This window comes from Phascolarctos cinereus, unplaced genomic scaffold, assembly GCF_003287225.1.
Source record: "Phascolarctos cinereus isolate Bilbo 61053 unplaced genomic scaffold, phaCin_HiC Scaffold_1;HRSCAF=81, whole genome shotgun sequence".
NCBI classification, from domain to species: domain Eukaryota; kingdom Metazoa; phylum Chordata; class Mammalia; order Diprotodontia; family Phascolarctidae; genus Phascolarctos; species Phascolarctos cinereus.
Window position 1 is genome coordinate 65,507,370 of NW_027555514.1, and position 25,156 is coordinate 65,532,525.

Genomic DNA, 25,156 nt, shown 5'->3' on the forward strand with positions numbered 1-25,156 from the left:
GAAATAGAAGTCGAAGTGACTGCTTTACAGTTTGTAGAAGTGGGCCATTTCCCTCTCTAAAAAATTGTCGTGATAACATTTGCGCTTCTCCAGTGCGACAGTGCCAATAGTGGCTCCGCAATTACATCTGACAATTCTTTCAATACCCTAGGATGTATTTTTTCTGGGTCTGGTGACGTGAACTCATCAAGAGGAGCTAAATACTGTCTGTCTCTTCACTTATCTTGGGTTTTAACTACCTGCTGGCCATTTTTATTATCTCCTTCTCAATCCAAATGTCTTTCTCTTTGCAAATGAAAACAGAAGAAGAGTTGAAAAGTTCAGCCTGAGAAGTTTCTTTCATTATCATCACCCTGCCCCATCATGGCATCAGTCCCATCCTTTTCTTTGATCCTTTGCTTGTCCCCAACATAGCGACAACAACAACAACAACAACAACAACAACCACCACAACAACAACCTTTTTTGTTATTTTAAGTCTTGATCACCAGCCCCAGCTCATTCTGGGCTTTATTGGTCTTGACCCAGTTTTTATAAGAATCTACTCTTCAATGTTTTATTCCAAGTTAATTGCCCATGCTTTCCTCCTTCAAGGCACTTTTCTAAACAAATCTGAACAGGCTAAGTTCTCTTTGCCATGCACATTAATCCCAGCACCCCTTGTTTCGTGCTTTGCATTGGAAGGATTTCTGTTTCGCTCTTCATTCCTCTTGGGCTGACTATCCCTTCAAGTTATTGGGCCATTGGATCTGACCTATTCTTATTCTGAATCCTTTGAAAACTGTTTCCCCTTCCTCCCTTCCCAAACTCTTCAACATAGGATGCATATCTGACTGTATCCACCTTCGCTCTCACTCTTCTCCTATGAACTCTTTGATGGAACGGTCACTTGGTTCCAAGATTCTTGCCACTTCTACTCAAGCAACCAATTCTTCCACGTTGGTCAGCATCAGGCCCAGAAGAGTAGCTCCCATTGTGGCTTTCCCCATGTTTTCGAGGATGAAATGATCATGAAGGGAAGTCAGAGGTTTGTCAGCTCTTCTGCTCTTGGTGGAGAATCCTAGCTGCTACCCAGTTAGTTAAAGTTCCCTTTCACTGCAATATGTTTCCATGACAGGTTTAAGATCAGCTTCCCAAGTTCCTCCTTTAATTCCTTTCTGTACACTCAATGTGTAGGAAACCTCAACAGGTACGTCACTTTTTCACTGATATTCACCCAAATGCTCTCTTCAGTGCTTCCTTTGGGTGCCTCATTTCCCTGATGTGAATATAAATTAGTATATAAGACTGTTTCACTCTTACCCTTTTATCTATCACTTTTGTGGAAGGTATACTCTTCCAGTTCTATTTTCCAGTCACAAGTCCCATCCCAGCATGCTCCAGTAATACTGATAAAATCAACATTTCTTCCTTGTACAAGGTGCTTTATGTCACCCTGTTAAGATGCATAAGGAGACTTAGGTTCAAATATCATATTAGACTTTGCACAGCTCTGCCTCACTTAAAACCAACTCATGCGCAAGTCAAGACATCACCCTCATGACATCATTTTTCCTCTTCAAGAACAATAACAGTAAGATACCAGCTGTGTGGCCCTGGACAAAGCACATTAACTTCTATATGCTAAGGCAGGAGGATAATAAAAAAGTTGCACCTGATGGGCTCTAAAATTTCATCCAGCTTGAAATTGAGGATCCTATTATCCATAAGCTGTAATTATTTATCCCTTCTTCTCTTTGTTGCACCTCCAACTCTCTATGGTACCAGGCCAAGGGCACAGATGGCTTGACCAAGGTTATACAGGCTGCAGAACTGGGGACTGGACCTAATTCTGCAGTCACAGTCCTGTGCTTCAGTCTTGACTCTGCCATTTACTACTTTATGTGGCTTTGGGGCCAGTCACCAAAATTTTTTGGATCTCAATTTCCCCAACCATATAATAAAAGGATTGGATTAGACAATAGTCCCTTCCAGATCTAAATCCTATGATCCTATATATATGCAGGCTTCCATATTCTCAATACAATCATTTTTCTATTATGCCATGTTTTGGAATTACTTCTGGAATCAAATATTAAATCATGTGTTGGGTTTTAACCACCTAACCCCTTCCTATCTTTCCAATACTCTCCTCCACATACTCTATAACTCAGAGATACTGATATCTTTATTTGTGGCACATAACACGGCATCTCCTGATTTCATGCCTTTTCACTGACTGTCCCCTGTGCCTGGAATGTCCCCCCTCTTAGGCTCTACCACCATGCTTTGCTCAAGACTCAGTTCCATTCTCATCTTCTGCAACAAGACTTTCCTGGTTTTCTACCCTTCAGACCCTGGCTACTGCTGATGCCTCTCCAATGAGATTAGCTGCCACTTACGCTCTATACCTCTGGGATATACACAGTCATTTGTAAGTTGTCTCCCCCATTTAGACCACAAGTACCTACAGGTCAGGGACTTGTTTTTGCCTTATTTTCTTTAGCATTTAGCAAAGTGCCTAGAACATAGGAACCTCTAATTAAATGCTTTTTTATGATAATAAATGACAATAGTGATGGATTAGATTTTACTTAAAACTATCCTGTAGGTGGCAAATCTTAGAGTCATCTTTCATTAACAGAACAGAATTACTTTCAACTCTACTAATCCTGTTGTTCAGCCATGTCCGATGCCCCATTTGGGTTTTCCTTGGCAGAGATACTGGAATGGTTTGCCATTTCCTTCTCCAGTTCATTTTACAGGTGAGGAGACTGAGGCAAACAAGGTTAAGTGACCTACCCAGGGTCACACAGCTAGTAAGTGTCTGAGGCCAGATTTGAACTCATGAAAATGAGTCTTCCTGATTCCAAGCCCACTGATCTACCCACTGTCCCAATCCTAGTAATGACCAAAATTAGAGGCCACGTGGTATAGAAAGTGGAAAGAGCATTGGCTGAGGACTCAGAGATGTTGGGTTCAGATGCCACATTTATTATTTATAATGTGTGTGATCCTGGGCCCTAGTTTTCCTCACCTACAAAATGTGGTGGTTGTTCCTAGATGGTCATTGAGGTCTAAAGCCATCTAGCTCTAAGACTAAGATCTATATGCCATACACTGCCCATTATCAGAAATTATTTATTTGTTTTGATTAGCATCTTACTCTGGATTTATTTATAGAAGTATGCTAGTTAATCTTGTGGTTACAGTCACTTAGTAATGCATTTTACAATAATTTGTTGATGTTACAAAGACAAAAGTAAACTATTTATTTAGAGATCTCCAACTTCACCATAGCAATCACCATTCAGCCCAGTGGCTAGGCTAACCATTCTGTTACATAAACACAGTTTCAGTTTCTAGTGGCAACCAAAATTTTATCTATTGCAAACTGATTTTGATTGATAATTTCCATTGCTATAAATTACTAAAATGAATCCAAAAAAAAATGAGGCAGCTGTTTGTTATATTCTGCAATCCTTTTTGTTACACTAACATTCATCAGGACCCGTTAAGAAGTCTGGCTGGGTCTCTTGCCAAGCTTAACCACATACATAAATGTAAACAAACAGTGTTGTATGAACTCCACATCGTGTGCACTGGTAAGATTGTGAGGTTGAATTCTGGCCCAGTTGACATGACTATTCTGAAACCACAGTTTTACATGTTTTAAGAAATGTTCACAATATTTGCTGAAAACTGCATCGATAAATAGTATTATATGACAATGGCTCAGACTAAATGTGGTTAGCTAAAGAGAGTATAAAGCTCTTCTTAAACCTCAACATTAGGAAATGGAAGTAAAATCCATATGTTCTGAAATCAAGAAGCAAAGTTGAAAAAAAAATGGGGATGGGGAAGAAATTAATGCCAGACTTGTACGATCATCACTAAGCGAAAAAGTATGATTAGAAAATAACTTCCTTCAAAAGAAGCCTCAGAAGTTTTATATGGCATCTCTAAGCACTAGTCTGGAAAAGAGACCAAGCTGGAGAGTCAGTTTGGGTTAGCCACCCTGGGGAATCGTGAAATTCAAATCTGTCACAAAAGTCTAGGGCCTTGGCAGAGTTTAAAAAGAAAACAAAAAGGAGCTGGTCCTTTCATAGGACCTTTGGACTTCCAGCGAGAAAGAACTTTCAGGATCTTCCAGGCCAATCCTTTCACTTGATAGATGAAGCTACTGAGGCCCAAGGGGCAGCTAGTTGGTGCAATGGAGAGAGTGCCAGGTTTGGAGTCAGGAAAACCTGAGTTCAAATCTGGCCTCAGATACTTACCAGCTGTGTGACTCTGGGCAAGTCGCTTAACCCTGTCTGCTTCTTTTTCTCACCTGTAAAATGAGCTGGGTAAGGAATGGCAAACCACTCCAGTATCTTTGCCAAGAAAACCCTAGAGACGGTCACGAACAGTCAGATGTGACCGAAATGGCTGAATGCCAGCAACAAAAAGTGCAGCCCAGAAAGGAGAGGTGATTTGCTCACGGCTAAATAGGTAGTGAGTAGCACAGCCAGAATTCAAATCCAGGCCCTCTAACTCTAAATGTAACATTCTTTTATAGGACTTGAAAGGGACTCTGCAGACGAAGTCAAGCCTCCTCATCTGATAGATGAGAAAACTGAGGCACCCTGGAGAAAGCAGATGACTTAATAAGGATCACAAAGCTAGCAAATGTCTGAGGCAGGATTAGAACACAGATTTTTCCAGTGACAGCCTCAGTACTCTACTGTAAAATCATAACCAACAGATTCAGAGCTGGGGGAATTTAGGGCCATTCCGTTCAATTCCCTCATTTTACAAATGAGAAAATTGAGGCCCAAAGACACTAGGTGACTTGCCCAAGGTCACACAAAGAGTCGTTGGTAGGGGCTGGGATTCCAGCTAGGCCCAGGATTTGAACCATAGTCCTCTGACTTCAAATTTTGTGTCCTTTCCTCTTTACCACACTGCTTCCGTAGGCAGAATTCCCTACCCCCAAGGTCAGTGTCATATTCAAATAGAAATAGATCCCTGAAGCCACACACTGACTTGGAAAACCACACTTCAACATTATCCATGTAGTATTTTTATTTATTTTGTTAAACATTTCCCAGTTACATTTCAATCAGGCTCAGGCCACACTCCTGAGGACATCCTCGGGAGTGCTGTAGGCCTAATGCAGTCTGCCCCAGCATGGCTGACATCGGAGGACTAGTCCATGACTCTTCCTCTGTTATCAAGTCAATTATAAAGATCCTATTGGAATGACATTAGAAACAATTTAAGAAAATTAGTTTCTCAAAGTAGAAGAGGAAAATCAGTTGTCATTATAACAAATATCGATGGAATTTTTTATATTGCTATACCCGGGGAAAGTGCTGCAAGCCTTAGAGTCCAAAAGACCCGAGTTCATGCTCCAATCGTGACACGTCCTGACTCCAGGATGCTGGACAGCACAGTGCCTCTCAATGTCCCAGGCCACTCACTATGACCAAACATTGCAGAGAAGGTGTGTGGATAGCAGCTGTTCCTACACCAGGCATTGCCTACACCAGCAAAATCATATTAACTACCATGCCAACAAACAAAAGGATCTCACCTTTTATTGATACGAATTGACGAAAATTTATCATCTGATGAAGAGCACAGGCCATCAGGAGACTCAAATCTAAATGGCCCTCAGAGCTGCCAATATAGCAACTCCTTTCCCAGAAGAGAGAAGTCAATCAGTCAGTCAATAAACATGAAGTGCCCTACTATGTGCCGGGCAGTACACTAAGTGCTGGAGGGTACAAAGAAAAGCCAAATGCACTCCCTTCTCTCAAGCAGTTCATAGTCCAATGGGTGAGACAAGGTACAAAGACTGACATACAAACACTCTCTCTATGGGGAAAACTAGGCATAATCTACGGAGGGAAGGCAAGGGGGATTGGGAAAGACTCGTCCAATCCTACTCAGATTTGGAGTCACGCGGAAAACACAACACAGATTTCAAGAACTTCTCAAGGGAAACCTCTGTTCCAACTGACCATGGACAACTGGCAAGCTACCCATCTGCCCACAAGAAAAGAGTAGGTCTCAGGGAGAAGTGTGAGACGTCAGCCTAGGCACTGGCTTGGTTAAATAATCTTTACCCCTGAGAGTCCTCTGTCACGGTTACAGGCTCGTCACCTGCCTGCTCCCCATGCCATAAAAACAAGTGCAGAACACTTGACTTATGACGACCCCGTGGGTGGAGAAAGCAACAGAGGATGAAAGCGAGGCTCAGGGAGGTTGAGGGACATCCTAACCAGTCACCAGGGGCCACACCACTAGTAAGTGCCAGAGCTGGCTCTTGAACTCTTATCTTTAGATTCAAAGCCCAGGGCTCTTTCTACCGTGCCATGCTGACACCCATGTCCAGCATCTAAGTTCTTCTTCTGCACAATGCCAACTGCCTCAAAGTCACTGCAAAAAATGGTCATCCATAACTATCTCAGAGGGAGCCATGGGGATTTCCTGGAAGGTATACTGAGTATTAACCAGGGTGGTCTAATTCGCACTTTTCAACATTACTCTGGGGGCACCAGAGCACAATAAATACAATAAATAACACAGAAGGGATTCATGTAGAAAATTACTGTACAAGGAAAAACATTCCAAGTGAGCAATAATCAAATATTCAAAGTCTAACACATAACAGGCAATGAATAAATACTTGGCAAATATTTAGCAGCTAGACTTGTGCAATGGACAGAGCTCTAGGCCTGAAGTCAGGATGACTCATCATGACACTTACTAGCTGTGTGACCCTGGGCGAATCACTTCACCCTGTTTGCCTCAATTTCCTCATCTGTAAAATGAGCTGGAGATGAAAACAGCAAACCACTCCAGTGCCTCTGCCAAGAAAACCCCAAATAAGGTCACAAAGAGTCCAACAGAATTGAAATGGGTGAGCAACAAATGGGAGAGCAAATTGAACAAAAGCGATCAGGCCACAAGTGCCCACGAGGAATCTAGCTGTGGACAGAAGAGATAAACACGTTCCCAAACAATGGCCCAACAAGGCAGAGGGGCAGAGGTACCACGGAAAGAGCACTGGGTCTAGAAGCAGAGGACCTGGGTTGCTCATCTCCGCACTTGCTACTGCTAAGTGGCTTTGAACAAGGCACTTAACCTCTTGGCTTCCTTATTTATATGACAACAAGATTGGGCTAGATGACCTTGGAGGTCCCTTTCAGGTCTAAAGCTGTGATCCTATAAAAGAGTCTTTAATATGATAGCATTGCATGTGGATATAAGCAAGTGCTCAATTATACAGTACAGGTAATTACAAAATAAGACAATGTCTAATAGGATGCAACATTCTAGTACTAATGGCAAAAGGACTGAAGGGAATACCAATAACATAGTTTGACATTGTCAGAAAAGACTTCATGAAAAGAGAGGGACTCAAGGGAGATCTTTAAAAATGAATAAATTAAGGATAACTAGAGAAGATCCAGAGAAAAGATCTGAGACCAAGGGCTGAGGAAGTGTGATGAGAAAGAACATGGAGGGACAAGTACAGAAAGTAGAAGAAAAGTAAGGAAGCCACTGACCAGAATCAATCAATCAATGAGCATTTCAGCATCTACTTCTGTACGGACCAGGCACTTCGCTAGGTATTCTTTCATCAGTCTCCTGGTGGAATGTTTCCTTTTCTGGTCATCTATATCATTGGTAATAACCCTGGGACCATTTTTTTTACATTGGCAACATGCTGTAGCCTACTTAAAAGCACTGTCTCTTTTTCTTTCGCCTTTTGGATCACCTGAATTGTTGCAATTTAACTCTAATTTCTTTATGTCTCCTGGTTTCATTTACAGCAGAAACACTTACAGGATTCAGTTCCTCTACTAATTTATCATTTTGTTGTTCATTATGTGAAGATACTAATAGGCAACATTTATATAGCTTCTTAAAGCTGGCAATGATCACAAGTTAAGGCTCCCTACAGTTAAGGTTTGTAGATAATTTAAAAATTTGTGACCCTTACCCCCCTACACACAAATCTCACATTTCTTTAAAACTTCAATATCTATAGAATGCTTTCCTTGTAACTATCCTGAGAGGTGGTGATTATTGTGCCCATTTTAGAAACGGGGAGACTGACGTTCAATGACTTCAGTCTTTGGAGAAGTGGCTTGTCAATGATAATGAGATGTTGTTAGGGGGTTATATGTCAGGGCTATTGTAGAGAAGAAAACTATTTATGTCCGACTTTCTGATAATTGGGATTCTGCGAATTTAGGATTAGGAGGGACTAGAAGGCAATAAATTGGAATAGTTGGTTAGGCTTGATTTCAAAAATAGTAGGGATCCACTGTCAATTCATAAGCAGAAGAGTGACTTGCTAAAATTGTATTTTAGGAAGATTATTTTGCCAGCAGTATGCAAGATAAACTGAAGGGGAAATGGACCAAAGAGAGGGAGGACAGCTAGGAAGAAAATGCAAAAATTTAAATATGAAATGAAAAGGACTTAGACTAGGGTGGTAATATTAGCACTGAGAAAAAGAAACAAAAATCCAAACAACATTTCAAAGGAAGAACTGACAGGACCTAGCAACCAGCCATAGAAGACAGGTGAAGAAAAGGCAGAAGTCAGAGATGACCAGAATGTTTTAAACCTGGAAACTGGACAAATGACGGCACAGAAACGAACAGTAATGGGGAGGTTGAGGAGGAGACCAGTGGGATGATAATGAGCTTGGTTTTAGACAATACAGTATTTGGGATGATCACGGCCCATCCAAGCAGCTATATCAAGCACATGAAAAAGAGAATCACTAAAGGAAGAAATACGAAGAGAAGGAAAACGTCTCTTCATACTAGCTAAAAAAAAAAAGAGGCATGTTCTTTACGATCAAGCCATTTAGACTGGTTCTGTGGTAATATGACCTATTCAAAAGAAAGGTCTTTCCAGCTATGGAGGCCAACTCTTTTCTCATGCAAACAAAACATAGCTTTTTTTTTCTTTTTCTTAAAACAACAAATTCAATGAAAAAAAAAATCTGTGCTGTAGCAGCATAATTATGCTTAAACCACAAAAGCCAGGAAATGTTGAGTTATATGATCCATGGTGACTTTTAATTCTATCCTGGTACATAATTATGATAATGGGATCTTTTATTACATGATCATGTAACACTGGGTCATGTGATAGTTGAAGAAATATTTTATAAATCTGAATTAATTGCATGGAGGGAAGATTTCATACAATTATTGTAGAAAATGCACATATTATATAGGTTAATTTTCCTATGAGGCAGTATAACAGTGGATAGAGAGCCAGCATCAGAGTCAAGAAGACTTGGGTTCCAATCCCTGACTTTTAATAGATACCGGCTGTGTGACCCTGAGCAATATCTTAATGCCCCAAGCAACTCTTGCTACTATAAATTGCAAAGAAGTTGCCACTGCTTTGGTAGGAAGGGTTTCCTTACTGACCAATGAATGCACCAATGAAATTAGAAGTCCACACCAAAAACAATTTTTTCCTATACAAATTTCCTAAAATACTGAATATTCATAGACTAGGTTGCCAGGAAATATTTTTTCCTTAAGTATCATAAAATAGTGGACAAAAAACAAAACAAAACAAAATAAAATAGTGGACAATGTAACTCCATCTTATATGTAGTTATTAATTGATGAAAATTCCCATATTTTCATCTGAAGTTATTTTAAAATAATTGAAGACAGTCCTTTTTTAAGCTACTGCAAATTTAGCACATGGTATAACTTCATCTATTCACACTTTACAAATGCCTAATTTCTAGCAATTTAGAGAGAGTTTAGGCTGATATAACTTTTTTTTGACTGCTGAATCAACTGCAATTTTTTTTTATTAATTTAGTTTTAGTTTTCAACGATAAGCTTTTGAGTTTTAAATGTTTTTCCCCCTCCCTTCCCACCTCCCTCCCCAAGATGGCATGCAATCTGAGATAGGCTCTACATATACATTCCTATTAAATATATTTTCACATTAGTCATGTTGTAAGGAAGAATTAGAACCAATAGGAGGAACCACAAGAAAGAGGAAATAAAACAAAACAGAAGGAAAAAAAAGAGCAAATAGTATGCTTCTATCTGCATTTAAACTCTATAGTTCTTTCTCTGGATACGGATAGCATTTTCCATCATGAGACTTTTAGAGAAGTCTCAGATCCTTGCATTGCTGAGAAGGGCTAGGTCTATCAAAGTTAGTCTTTGCACAAGGTGGCTGTTACTACATACAATGTTCTCCTGGTTCTGTTCAATTTACTCAGCATCAGTCCATTCAAGTCTTTCCAGGTTTTTCTGAAGTCCACCTGCTCATCATTTCTTAAAGCACAATAGTATTCTATTACATTCATATACTAATCTAACTTTTTCTATGGAGAACTGTAACTAGCACTTCTGGCACCTGGTATCAATTCAGTCAAGCAGAGCGTAAAAGGAAGAACAGATCTCTAGGAACAGATTTCCAGTAGAAAAACCCTAGTGAAGGAGATACATGTAGGGTCACCAGGATTCTTCCTGTTAGAGGAAGGAATGCCAAGAACATTCCCTTGGAAAAACATGGCACAGATCCAGAGTAGCTTTCTTACTCACAGATAGGCTGCAAAGGTAAATGGGAACCAGACTGGGGGAGGGGACAGAGCTTTAAGTCAGGCTGAGGATTTTGTGTTATATCCTATAAGCAAGAGAAATCTACTGCAGACTTTGGAGGGAAGGGAGTGATATGGTTGGATGTGAGTTCTAGGAACATCAATTTGTCAGCTGGGTGGAGTACAATTTGGAAATGGGAGAGACTAGAAGCAAAGATCAATTAAGAGTCTACAACAATAGTCCACATGAGAGATGATGACACTGTGAATAAAAAAGAGGATACATGAGTGGCTAAATGGGAATAGATGTGAGAAATACTGTAGAGTCAGACTAGATAAAACTTGGAAACTTACTGGATAAGAAAAGCTAGGAAGAGGGAAGAGTTAAGGATGATTCCCAAGTTGCAAATCTATGTGACTGGAAAGATGGTGGTGCTGTGACAGAAATAGGGACATTTAGAATAGAGACAGGAGTAAGGAAGGAAGATGACGAGTTCCATTTTGGTTGTGTTGGGTTTGAGATGCAAATGGGACATCCAGATGGATATTTATAGCAGACAATTGACAATGAAAGACTGGAGAACAGGAGAGAGACTAGGGCTAAATATATAGATTTTGGATGGTTAGAAAAGAGATCACAATCAACTCCATAGATGCTTATGGGAGAAACTCTTCTGAAAAAAAAGAGAAACCCTGGATAGAGCCTTGAAAGATGCTCAGTGAATATGCAGAGGAAGGATACAACAAAGGAAACAGGAAAAAAGAGAAGGAACAGTAAGATAGGGAAGGAAATCAAGAGAGAGCAATATCACAAAAAGAAGTCAAGGAAGGAGGAGAAAATGTCTAAGAGAATATAATGGACAAGGTCAAGAGATCTGATAGAATGAGAATTGAGGCCAAAAAAAAATTGGATTTAGCAGGAAAGAGATTGTTTTTAATCTCATAGCATGAGTGGTGATGTTGAAAACCAGATTATAAGGAATTGAAAAGTGAGTGGAAAGTGAGGAAATGGCTTAGGAATTTTGGAAAATAAAAGTGTATTTGGAAGAAGGTTAAAGGTTTTTCTAAAGTGAATAATCAATAATTTATCATTATTTGAAGCCTGGTGAGAAAAAGTATTTAGTTTGGAACTTGTATTTCTTTAAATGGTATTGTATATTTAAAAGGAATACCAAGTTGTACATAATAGATTTGTAGTTTCATGTGCAATGATCTTTTTTCATTATACTATGTTATAGAAATGCTTGTTTTATTCCATAAATTGAAAATAAAATAAATAAAAATTTTAAAAATAAAATGTATTATATACGTAAACATGCATACATATGCACATATAGCTTAACAAATTCTTTGCATAAATATCACTAATTAATAAGTAAGGAGTAGTTTATGACACGCAGTATATCATGACGGATCTGGCCTTGGAGGCAGGAAGACCTGAGTTCAAGGGTCACCTCTAATACATAATGGCAGTGTAAACTTGGGCAAGTTGCTTAAACTCTCCATCCTCTTGTCTACTCTCAAAGATATAAATCGCCAAGAATGTACTACCTTTCATTGGCAGAGTTTACTTATTCTAGACCATTTCCCTTACTGACTAAAACCATCGGTACAGTCCCTAAGAAATAGCTTAATGATTTATTCTATCATTTTAATAAGAATTCTTTTATAAATTGTACTCTAAGACAGAAAAGCCATAACTGATTGGATCATATGCTAAAATCTCTAAAGCTCAGAGTTGGGGAAAATCCAGATAGCTAGGGTTTAAAAACAGTTTACCTTATAGAAATACTTGAAGAAAAAAACAAAATATCTAGGGAGGATTAAATATAATCCTATCTGTAATCCTAACTCTAACCCTAACCTCTCTAGAGGACTCATTTTATTAATTCAAATTTAAAATTAATTGGGGGCAAAATCATGCCAACTATAAAACTAGCATACAGCCATATACTGAAAGATGAGGTTATACCTTAAAGATTTAAAGTGATGGTTAAGTATTTTAACAAAAATATAAAACACATCTATGTTTCCTGATTATGTGCTAACTGTACTCAGTCCTAGGACTGAGGAACACTTCAGTGAGATCTATGACCATTCATGTGGAAGTGGTATTTAGTGGCAATAAGGGGTTGGCATCCAGATTTTTTTTTGCCAGGCTAAATACTATTTCTCCATTCTAGTAAATAACACGAATAGGCATTTAATTCTCTTAATTCTATTTTTTAAAGCTCTGAGCCCCCAGACAGAGCCAGTGCTTCTGACAAAATACCTCAGTATTAGATCTATCTCTTTTTTATCTGAGTACATATCCTTTCTTAGTTCTTTCTCCCAAATGTATTCCCAATAAGGACAACTCCAACTGTAAAATGCCAGTGATTACTAATTTTTATAAAAACAAAGTAAACATTTGAAACACAGAAAGGTAAACATCCTCCTCACCTCTACCCCCTGCAGTGCCCAGAGGAAAACATTTCAGAATATAGAGGAGCTGGGAAGGGAGGGAAAGAAGGCAACAGATGACCACATTGGAGTCTATAGTTCAGTGGGGCTGGGGGTGGTTTCCACAACACAGTTTCTGTCCTGATGCTAGGCATGTCTGATCAACCCAGGCAGCTTTGCTCTCAAGTCCCCTTTCTTGTGACACTTATCCTAGCCTATGTCTCTCCTCTCTCAGCCACATGTGGCTTCTTTGTCCAAGTCTCAGTTTACCCCATCAGGAGTGAACTCTTCAAATATCTCTCCTGAACTCAGTGAATGGGCTTTTAAAGATCACTCTTCAGCATGACTTAACACTCTTTGAAGTCAGCTTAACATCTCACTATATGGCTTTTCTTCTGTGATTAGATCAGTGAAAAGTCAACACTTACACTCACAAGAGAGAAAACGGTACACTACATAGCAAAAACCAAGCATATGAAGAAAGCATATTATCTTCATTATGATACGCCATTGGATAGGAAGTCCATCAAGTTGATCCATCAGTACAAATATCTTGAACAGGCATTTCAAAGAGAGGATGAGCTGGACCCAACATTGAATGGAAAAAAAAGAGTGGTCTGGATCACATATGGGAAATCATGTGGCACTGTCAATGATCCTAGTCACAAAAGCCAACATTTTTAACACCAACATTCTCCAGGCTATACAGGGGTAAATCATAAACAGCACAATTGTAGATCACAAAATTTAGCAAGTGATACTGAAAATATATCAATCAACCTATATCATCGAAAAGAAGGTGGGCTAGTCATGTAGGGAAGAGGTGTCCAACATGGGGTGGCCCACAACACTCCCAAGTACAGCCCAAACCAGCTTAAAATGTTGGTTGGGAAAATTTATCAAAATAAATAAAATTAAAATAAAACACAGATAATATTACATTTTTAAAACGAAATCAATATATGGCCTGCAGGGAACCTTAACATACGGATTAATGGCCCTCATTTCTATTTGAGTTTGACATCACTGATGTAGACAGTGAAGACTGGGTAGTACATATACTGTGATGGTAGTCAAAAGGATCAAAAGACCAAGAGAAAGGTCCCCAATGTGTCAGGTAAATGAATTATGAAGGAATTATTGAAAACTGTTGTTCGGTTGTTTCAGTCGTGACCAACTCTTTGTGACCTCATTTGGGGTTTTCCTAGCAAAGATAATGGAGTGGTTTATCATTTCTTTCTCTGGATCATTTTATGTATGAGGAAACTGAGGTTAACAGGGTTAAGTGACTTGCCCAGGTCACACACTAGTAAGTATCTGAGACCAGATTTGAATTCATGAAGATGAGTCTTCCTGATTCTAAGCCCAATGCTCTATCCACTGCCCCATCACTGAAAGACTCTGGATCAAAATCACAACAGATGAGAAACAAGATCAAAAGATTAAAGATGCAGAGTTGAAAGGGGTTGGTCATTTAGTCAAAAACCATTCATTGAGTGCCTACTCCATGCCATGCACCATACAACTTGAAAGTTCCTTAGCGGGCATCTAATCCAATCCCCTCATTTTAAAGATGAGGAAACTAAAGCCCATTGAAATTAAGTGACTTAGCCAAGGTCACATAGATGGCAGTGGAAGGATTTCATCTAACTTCTTCATTGTACAAATAATGAAAAGGCCTAAAATGATTAAATGTTTGCTTATGGTAGGCAACCAGGGTACCAAGTTTCAGAGTCAAGAGTCAGGTCTTTTGACTTCAATTCTCCAACACTTTCCATTTTACTATTCCTAGATTACAGCTTGTGCCCATGGAGGAGGTACCATTGTCGATGAGTTCACAAAGTCACCTAGGTATAAAATAGAACCTAAAGCATCAGTGCATCAGTGCCAGACTTCTTAAAGCTATTGACTTATTTACTGCTATTGGATTGAGATTATGTTATTGTCACAAATTTGTCTGTAAAACTCAATCTTTAACATATGCTTCATTTGGAAATAAACATTGTCAGTAGTACTTCAAATCTTTCATGGCTCTTTTTCAGGATCTGATAGTTTGACAGTCAGATCTTGGTTATCTTGAGACAGACCAGCCCTTGTGGATTCAATTTTAAAAACTGAGAGTGTCTACCACATGTTAATAACTCTGTTAAGCCCTGGGGATATGTCTAAGTACTTACTATGTATAAGGTATGAATATTTCCCATGCATCATGCTAGGAAATATAGGGATGAATAAGGTACCGTCCCTGCCCTCAGGTTCCTCATCTGTAAAATAAGGTTAGATAAAATCTCCAAGGTCCCTTTCAACTGTAATGATGTACAAATCAAGAAGATTACCAATCTATTTGGGGAGGCATGTAAGTAATTGTTGCACAAATTATAAAGTGTCTTGGAAATTCAAAGAATTTTGCTGCTATCAAGAAATAGCAGCAAGTACTTCTACCTGGAGTGTGTAGAGGGCAGTGGTGCAGAAGGAAGGGGACATCAGAGAAAATTTCAAGGAGAGGATGATCTCAGCTAGGCCTCTCATTATTTAAACAGAATTTTTAAAATGGGAAGAAATTGGAAGAGCAGGGAGAAAGTAGGGGAAGTTGTAGGATTTAAAGCAGGAAGCAATCTAGTCTCATTTTACATATGGAAAATCTGAGAGCCAAGAGAAATTAAGCAACTTACACAGTCAAGTAATAAATAATGATGATGATGATGATGATGATGATGATGATGACGCTGATTCACATTTATAAACCACTTTATGGTTTATAAAGAGCTTTTCTCATGACAACTCTGTGAGGTATGGGGGTTTGTTACTATTTTCCCTATTTTTACAGATGAGCAGAACCAAGATTTGAACCTAGGGTCCTTTGACTCAAAATATTCTCTGCATTCAGCATGAAAAAGATGGAATCAGTAAAGACACAGAAACAGAAAAAAGCAGAAAGAGTTTAGGGAACGACAACTAGTCTGGTTTTGTAAGGGCATAGAGTATGTGAAGGAGAAAGGTATGAGGAAGCTAGGCGGGATCCAGTGAATGAAAAGCCCTGAATAATTTGGGCTTCATTGGGAAGGCAGTGGGGATACTCCTGAATGGTTTTGAAGAAAAGAGAATCATGATCAGTGCAGTACATTAGGTTTACTCTATGTGTAAGATAGACTGGATTAGAGAGTGGAGTGGAGTGAAACTGGAGTCAGGGAAGACCTTTTGAAGGCCATAAAATAGCATAGGTGAAAAATAGATGAAGACCTGAACATGGCAGTGGAAATGGAAGAGAAGCACTTGAAACAAAAGATAGTATAGGGATAGAATCAATAGGCTTTAGCAACTGAGTGCATTTGGATGGGGGTGAGGAGTGTGGTGGGGAAAAGGGAGAAATCAAGGGTGACAACAAGGTTTTTGGCTTGAGAGATTGAGAGAATGTAGGCCATAATTAGAAATAAATTAGAAAAAAGGAACAGGTTTGGAGAAACAAGGATAATCTTGGTTGGACAGTTGAGTTTAAAGTGGCAGTGGAACACGCGAGTGGAGATGTCAAGAAGGACATGTAAACCTGCAGCATGGGGAGATGTTGGAGCTGGAGATAGGGACATGGGAGCCATCCACCCACAGCTGAGCTTTGTTCTAAGTGACTCATCCTTGGGAATGCACGAGCTGCTCAGGGAGAAGAGCGTCCCCAAAGGGAGATAAGTTGACTGACATTTATGTCGTACTGTAAAGTTTGCACATCCCTTTATACACATCATATCATTTCAACCTCACCGTATACACTCGGCCATTACCATTATCCTGCCACATAAACTGTAGCAACCCATTTTCCATGACAGAACCCAAACCCAGTCTAGATCAGAGGTGTCAAATGTGTGGCCCAAACCAGATTAAGATACAAGTGAGAAATATTTAACAAACTAGATAAAAACATAACGCAACACAGATAATATTGTTTAGTGGTTTCCTAAGTCAATATGGCTTCACTGGCAGGGATCCATTTCTATTTGGGTTTCATTCCACTGGACTAGAACTCTGTTTCAGGTTGCAGGTAATTCCCCAGTGAAGTATTTCTCTCTTTCATCAAAAGCACTGCCCAGACAGACACAACTCTTTCTACCTTTTCAAAAATGAATGCTACCTGTGTCTGGGTTACAAAAAAAGCATGGAGCTAGATCTGACTTTGACTTTGAGGTGAATGTCTCCTCCTATCATCCCAAGAAAATGGGTGAGAACACAACCAGAGGCTCCTGTGATGTCACAACTGAAAAAAAACATGGGAGATACTTTCAAGAAAGAGTGTGCTTGTTGTTGACATAATTGCACCTCCCTGGTCTACATCACCCCTGCAACAAACTATCCCACCCAAAATCAGGGGAGCTGACCTCATGGTGGTCCTGATATAGATAGCAGCACGAAGATCTCAAATGTGCCCCCTCTTGCCATTATACCCTGAAATGCCTCATTCTCTACCAATAGTGGGGTACATTTTAGCTTTTCATTATTTTTGTATAATTACAAATATATTTACTATTCTATCATCATACAAATATATCCTTATATTACCTTATTTTGTTTTATTTTATTCTGGACTTGTGATTTTGTAGACATAGTTTCCGTAAAGAAACTCTCCTGGTGCCTATCAGCAAATTGTCCGCAATTTTTAACCTTCAAGTGGCACTGAGGTGATGATTTACCTCTGGCCATGTAGCCAGAACGAGTCAGAGGATAGGTTTGCACCCAGGTCCTCCTGACTCCAAGGCCAGCATTTCATTGACTACATCACATTGCTTCCTTATTCCATGTTGCTCATCTACTCTTAGATCTTACTCTTACATCTACTCATCTATTGTAGATCAAGTGCCCAAGGATGCTACTCACATCATGTTTTCTGGTTCGGTTGCACATGCGCCAACTGCTTTTGTAACATTCACAAGAAGAGCCTGGTTTGTTCCAACAAGCAAATTAACAAGTGGCTGAATACCACCACATCTCCGGATAATAACTCGGTTTTCATGTTCTTGACAACATTCTCCCAGAGCTCCAACCACATTCACAAGCACTTCTTCGGGCTGATCAGTTAGAAGTCCTACCAAGGTTTCAATAGCCTTGTATTCTCGAAACCTAAATTGTAAGTTGAAAAGAGAGAACATCAAAATATTTCTGTAGTATTATTTTAAGAAAATACTTTTTTCCGCTTGAGATTTTTTATTGAAATTCTTAGATGAACTAAATATTTTAAAATGTTTAATGAAATTCAATCATGTTCAACCAAGTTCCTTACCATCATATATATTAAATCTGACATTTGCTATATTCTGTGTGTTCAGATTCAATTAATAATTTAAATAAATAATGGCTTTAATCACTTTAGTTTAAATATTCATCTCAGAGGAGCTTAGAAAGAATAATTACCTCAATATCTGAGCAAGGTGGTACAAAGAATAGAGTCAGGAAAAGAGGAGTCCAAATCTAGTCTTAGATACTTACTAGCTAGTTAAGTCACTTAACCGCCATCTGCCTCAGTTTCCTCAACTGTAAGATGAGCATAATAATAGCACCTACCTCTCAGGTGGTACAGCGGATAGAGTGCTGGGTCTAGAGTCAGAAAGTTCTTCCTGAGTTCAAATCCAGCCTCAGACTCTTACTGCATGACCCTAGACAAGTCACTTAATCCTGTTTGCCTCAATTTCCTCATCTGTCAAATGAGCTGGAGAAGGAAATGGCAAATGACTCCAGTATCTCCACCCAGAAGCCCCCAAATGGGGTCACAAAGAGTTGGACATGACTGCAAAATGACTGAAGAACACCAACAAACACCTCCCAGGGTTGTTGTGAAGACCAAATGAGATAACATGTGTAAAGTGCCTGGGATACAACAGATGCATAATAAATGCTCGTCCTCTTTCCTCGCTAGTCATCTCACTTCAGTTTAAACATAACAGAGATGCCCACTTTAGACAGAAGCTACAAGCACATTAGCTAGAAATCAAACTTGGGAATTATTGATTTATTATACAAATTATAACGTGTTGGGATGGAAATTTTATAGAGGTTGACTATTAGCATATATATACATATAATATATATAGATATCATATGTGTGTATATAATATATACATGTATGCATATATGGAATACACACATATACACTAATATACACATATGTGCATACACACATTAATATACACTGATAGGCTGCACAGTAATAATAGATCAGCGGTTTTTAACCTAGCAACTACAAGTTTTAAAAAATTGCTTTATTACTATTTTAACATAATTAGTTCCTCCCTAATCCTATGTATTTTATTTTATGTATTTAAAAACACTATTCTGAGAAGGGATCTACAGGTTTTACCAGGCTGCCAGGGGCATCTATAACACAAAAATGGTTAAGAACTCCTCGTCTAGATGGAAAATAAGTTTGGTACAGAACTGAATAGGGGGAGAGCTGGATGGATTATCTTCAGGAAATTGCAAAGCTCCTTTAATAACCCCAAACTTCCCATGAAAGCAAAAGCCCATCTTTAAAACACCAACATTCCAGCAGTATGGCCAACAAGACATGGAACACAACAGACTATGAAGAATAAAAAAAATGAATAATATGCTGATGGGAAATGACCATTTCCCACACAAGGAAACCACACTAGGGATGGAGAAAATCCTCCTTTTAAAACTATTCTATTATCTTTGTTATCATAATAGCTAGCATATTTCCAAATCTGATTTATAAAAGACAAATATACCATATATATTGTACTTTGAAACTGAAAAATTAATCTCAGGCTGTCAATATTCACTTAAGAATAGACCTAAAGAGTCAAACTAAAGAGTAGACCTAATAGTAGATAAAACATAGGGGTTTAAAAAATAATCATATGCCTCTTAAACTTTACCTATATTTGACTCATTAAATATATTTGAAAATACGTATTTAAGAATGATATTTCTCTGCTGGCTATTTCTATGGGTTGATTGGATCAACAGGAATTAATAAACACTTTGACTTTTCCACAACCTCAGAAATTTCATTTTTCATCCCTCCTCCCTAAAATTGCCCATATTCCAAATCTTCATCAGGTAAAGTGGAGGCATTTCTGAATTCAGAAGGCTGTCTGCCCACAGAGTCAAACAGCATATTTATCCAGTCAGCTAACACCAGTAGTTACCTTGGCCCCGGGGGAGGGAAAGTTCCCTGTGTACAGGAATCTTTGCTAGGGTGGGTCCCCACAGAGCCAAAAATTCCTTTTATTAGCAGGTTAGCCCAGAACTGAACTGCTTGGCAGGTATAGAATACCTGAGACTTATGTTAGTCTCTATGAAATTTTTACTTAAAATTAAATGTTCCATCCTTACTTTGTTACATTCTCCTTGCAGATGGCGCATTTCCATATGGCTCCTGTGACTGCTGCTAGCCGTTCTTTATTGTCTGTATTATTAAGAAGAGTTGCAAGTGGCTTAAGGCCGCCATGCTGCCTAACCAGGTCCCGAGTTTCCTCATCTTCAGCACACTAGATGAAAGCACCAAGGGCAAAAAAAACCCCAAAACATTAGATATCAACATATTATGGAATCTATTACCAATCCTGATTAGTTGAAAAAGTGACTCCAATAGTTATAAAATTTCCAATGATATGGCATCTTTCTCCTGGGGAGTCTGAAAATGGAGCACCATCCTTCCCTGCAGTGAGGCGATAGTGTGAATCACAAACACAGCACACGGACTTTAAGATCTCTTTAAGTCAGCTAGGAGGCTTGAGTCACAAAGACCTCAGTTCAAATCCTGTCTCAGACAGGGCAAGACCCTGGGCAAGGCACTTAACCCTTCTGGGTCTCAGTTTCCTCATCTGTAAAATGAGGGGGCTGGACTTAATGACATCCAAGTTCTCTTCCATCTCTAACTATGATCCTATCATCCTTTTAGTTCTACAACTACGCTCCTCACTTAGTAGATCCTGGGAGGATTTAGTACTTTCTGCTCCCTTGTCAATTCACCTCAGAATCCAGTTCTATACTATGCTTTCATGAAGAGGAAAATGAGCTAATCTTACACAAATGAGGCCCTGCACACACAGCAATCCTCCCCCTCAACAAAGCCTGGTCGCAGCTCTCATATACAATGATGGTATACTGCAGAGGGAAGAAAGCTTTATTTGGAGGCAGAGGATCTGGGTTCAAATCTTAGCTCTCTATGACTTTGAGGACATCACTTCATGTCGCTGAGCCTCTCAGTTCCTTCATCTGTAAAATGAGGGTGTTGAACCACATGGTTCTTTTCCAACTCTAACTCTATGATCCTATGACCTAAGCATTAATCAGTGTTGAAATGGATGACCTTTCAAGTCCCTTTTGTTTCTCTTATGAACTTTGAGGATAGAGGACTCATTCTTAATGGAGCCTAGGAAAGCCTAGCTAGTAAAATTCAGCAATCTGCCCAAGTGTACCAGTCTCTCAGTGACAGAGGATGTGGACTTTCTGGTTCCAACTGTAGACTTTCATCTTTTATTCATAAATACCTTATCAATCACATATTTTAGTCCAGTATTGGAGATAAATTTTAAAATTTAATGGATATTTTTTGATCAACTAACCCTTCTCTCAGGTTACAAAACCTATAAATAATAAAAAATGGTGCTTAGGTAGTATCCTGAAAAGGAAATTGAAATCAAGGCCTCATATGTAATACAGAGGCATGAAAGTTATATTCTATTGGTATCTCCTGGTTTCATCATTCATGATGGTAGAGTAGAAAGATCATTGACTTTAGAGTCAGAGGACCTGGGTTTAAAGCCCTCTGATGCTTACTACCTGTGTGACCTTGGACAAATCACTTTACCTCTCTGGGCCTCAGTTTCCTCATCTGTAAAATGAGAAGGCTGAACTAAATAGCCCCTGAGATTCCTTTCAGCGCTAGACCTGCTATCCAACATGTGTGTCATGAGTAGAAAACTTAATATCTTCACAAGTATTACATGGATTCCAAATTATAGTCTGTTATACAAGTGCCACATTATAAATAAAAAAAATTACCAATCTTTATAGCTAATGATCGCTGTCAATGACACATACTGGGCACATGGCAGATGTCAAGGATATTTTAATCCCCCTCCTACTTACTTAGATACCTTCTCCATTGTCTTCTTTTAGGCTCAGATAGTCTTTTACTTCCCACCCACTTAGCTACTTGATTCATATTTGTGCCAAGAGCCACTGCCTCTGAGAAACCTGATCTGATTAGATGGGAGGTAACTCATTAGTGTTTCAAAGAGCATGTTTGGGGGCAACTAGGTGGCACAGTGGATAGAGCACCAGCCTCAGACCAAACACTTGACACTTACTAACTGTGTGACCCTGGGCAAGTCACTTAACCCCCATTGCCTTAAAAAAAAACAGAAACAAAAATTTTTAAAAGAGTGTGTTTACTTTCTACCATCTCTCCCCTGTCTCACACACACAAAAAAAAATATGCTTAAAAAATAAAAGAACAGAATAAGGGAACAAAAAAGTGAATACACATGTATGTCCATTTGTTCTCATTGGAATGTGTTTCCAAAGCTATTGTAAAAGACAGAGAGAAGGAGGGAGGGAGAAAGGGAGAAGGAAAGGGAGAAGGAAAAGAGAAGAGGGGGGAGAGAGAGAGGGAGAGTGTGTGTTTAATAAGGTAAAAATGTACACAGAGCTTTTAAAACACCATAAACTTGTACTTGAGGATTCTATAGCACTTATTTATAATATAATAAAATATTTTAGCAGTTCAGGAAACTTTCTAAGATTTTAAGTTGCAGAACAGGTGTTGATCTGCATTGGTAATGGTAATAGTAGTTTCCTCATTGAGAACTCCCTATATTGATGATATCATAAATTTTACTAGACAAAATTTACTAAATTACAAATTTTATTATATCTATCATGTTCCCAATAATGCCTTTCATTCATTGAATTTAAAATAATCTTTACAACAGATACAAATACATTATTTTGTATTTTACATGTAGTTTATTTATAGTATTTTTATATTTAAAATTTACATTTAAAACAAAAACTAAATGAACATAGCACCTTTTTAATATGTCCAACAGAAAACACCTCTTAGAAATATAAGGATCATTCAAATCTTCACTTTAAGTAGGTTAGCGGGTTATCACATTGGTGTACTCTTATCTGTTTAAGGAATCTGTTTAAGGCTAAATTTAACCTGAAAAATAGAAGAATGGGGACAGGGAGGGGGAGAGGCAAGAGCATAGGAGCTGTGCTCCAGTATTTGAACAGCTCTCACACAGAAGAAGGACTAACTTGTTCTTTGGAGCTCCTGAGGACAGAACACAGAGTGATGGTGGAAGTTGGGAAAACTAATTTAAGTCGATTTAGGGCAACTGGAGCTGCCCTAAAGGGTGGAATAGGTTGCCTGAGAGAAACAGTGGGTTCTCCTTCTTTGGAAGTTTTCCCCCAAAGGCTGGACGACCACCCATCAGGGGATCTTGTGGTGGGGATTCTTAAAAGCACATGTTGAACTTGGTTGGCTGATCAGGTCCTTTCTAGCTTTGAAATTCTATGAATCTAGCCAGCCTCATCTGGGAAGGTCATTGGTCACACCTGATAGATGGCCATGGCACAATGTTCCTGAAGCACCTCATTTTCACTGCTTAGGTTTTTCACCAGATTTTCAATTATCCGCTCTGCTTTGATGGCTGCACGATAGTGTTCCTAAAAATAGAAGTTAAAATACAATTTTATCTACCATATATATATATGTATATGCATATATATATATATATATATATATATATATATATACGTGTGTGTGTGTGTGTGTGTGTGTGTGTGTGTGTGTGTGTGTCATATGCATTTGTGGACAGTAATTAAAAAGACAACCAAAATTTTACCACAAGATTTTTTTTTAAAAAAAAAGCTATTCTATCTGTAAATTTCCTCTGCCTTAGACAGAGATTTTTTTAGTAAAATATTTGTCACAAGCTTCCACTAAAATTTCATCAGGCCAGATCCTAGGAGATACAAAGTTAAAGAAAATCTCTCTACTAGGAGTCATCTGTTGCTCTTGAGCTACACCCACATTTTTAACCCCTCCTCCATATTATATTGAAAGAGTATGGTGAAAATGTCTGTTGTACTCCCTCACCTTATACATTTATCCCAGTTCTCTCATCTCACTGACAGTATTCTGTTATGAAAGCAGAGCATTTGATAAGACACCATCATTATGCAGATTGCCCAATTTTAGTTTTATGCATTTGTGGTAAGGAAATAGAATTTGAATAAAAATTTATAATTTTTTTTAAAAAAACTACTTCATCAAATTTCCTTGAATTAAAACCTAATCCTTATGATGGAAAATTTCACTTTCAAGTTGAATGATACATAAATTTCATGTTCATCTGGGGCTTTGGGGCTTCCCAGTAAGAACTTAGTTAATTTGGAAAAATCTGATTTTAACACAGCTCATTATTAAATGGACTTAGATATACTAAAGACTAAACCATTACCACCCAAACACTACTTTATAAAGCGAAAACCCAATATAAAATAATAAGCAAATGCTAATATTTTTCCCTAGAACAGTATAATAAAAGTTTCCCACTGTTGTTTGACCTGGGCTATAATTAGAAATGCTTTTATCCAGTATAAAAGGCAAAAAAGGCAGCCCGAGCTGGGGGAGGAGGAAGACAGATACTTTCCAGACATTGGGGTACAAAATCATAAATAACTTACAATTCTTGCTCACTAGGTTCTATATTGGCTGTACGTGACTGGTTCACAGGTCCTGAGATGATAGGCTCTGCTGGTAGAGAAGAGGTCCTCTTCTATTCACTTGCCCCTCCCCTCAACCATCACCATCACTCTAGGTATTGGCATGTTTGAGGAATTTTAGCCATGTGTGGGGGCAGTTAATCTGGGGAGTTTACCATCACTCATCTATGCATTAATCCATAGATGCTTCTCCTATGACTGTCTAAAGAGTTGATTCAGGGCATAAATGCTCTAAATTGGCTCTCCACATAAATTTGGCAGTGCCTGGTACAAAGCCCTGGTTGCCCTGGTCTGGTTACAACTCTGGTCTTTACTTATAACATCCTAGCCTGACAGTCTTCCAAGAGAATTTCAATTACTTGATATAGTACGGGTATAGATTACCCTACAGTGTTCTGC

The 25,156-nt window shown here is 38.7% G+C and overlaps 1 protein-coding gene across 2 annotated transcripts in view; it reads right to left on the reverse strand.

Annotated features, from left to right (window-relative positions):
• Positions 1 to 25,156, reverse strand: part of ODAD2 (outer dynein arm docking complex subunit 2) — a 213,622-nt gene that overhangs the window by 102,193 nt on the left and 86,273 nt on the right. For both annotated transcript variants that reach the window (XM_020990516.2, XM_020990517.2), the window contains 3 exons: positions 23,585 to 23,695; positions 20,348 to 20,502; positions 17,870 to 18,112 (listed from right to left, as the gene is read on the reverse strand). In XM_020990516.2, coding sequence (XP_020846175.1) covers positions 17,870 to 18,112; positions 20,348 to 20,502; positions 23,585 to 23,695 — 509 coding nt within the window. The remainder of the gene's footprint in view (positions 1 to 17,869; positions 18,113 to 20,347; positions 20,503 to 23,584; positions 23,696 to 25,156) is intronic.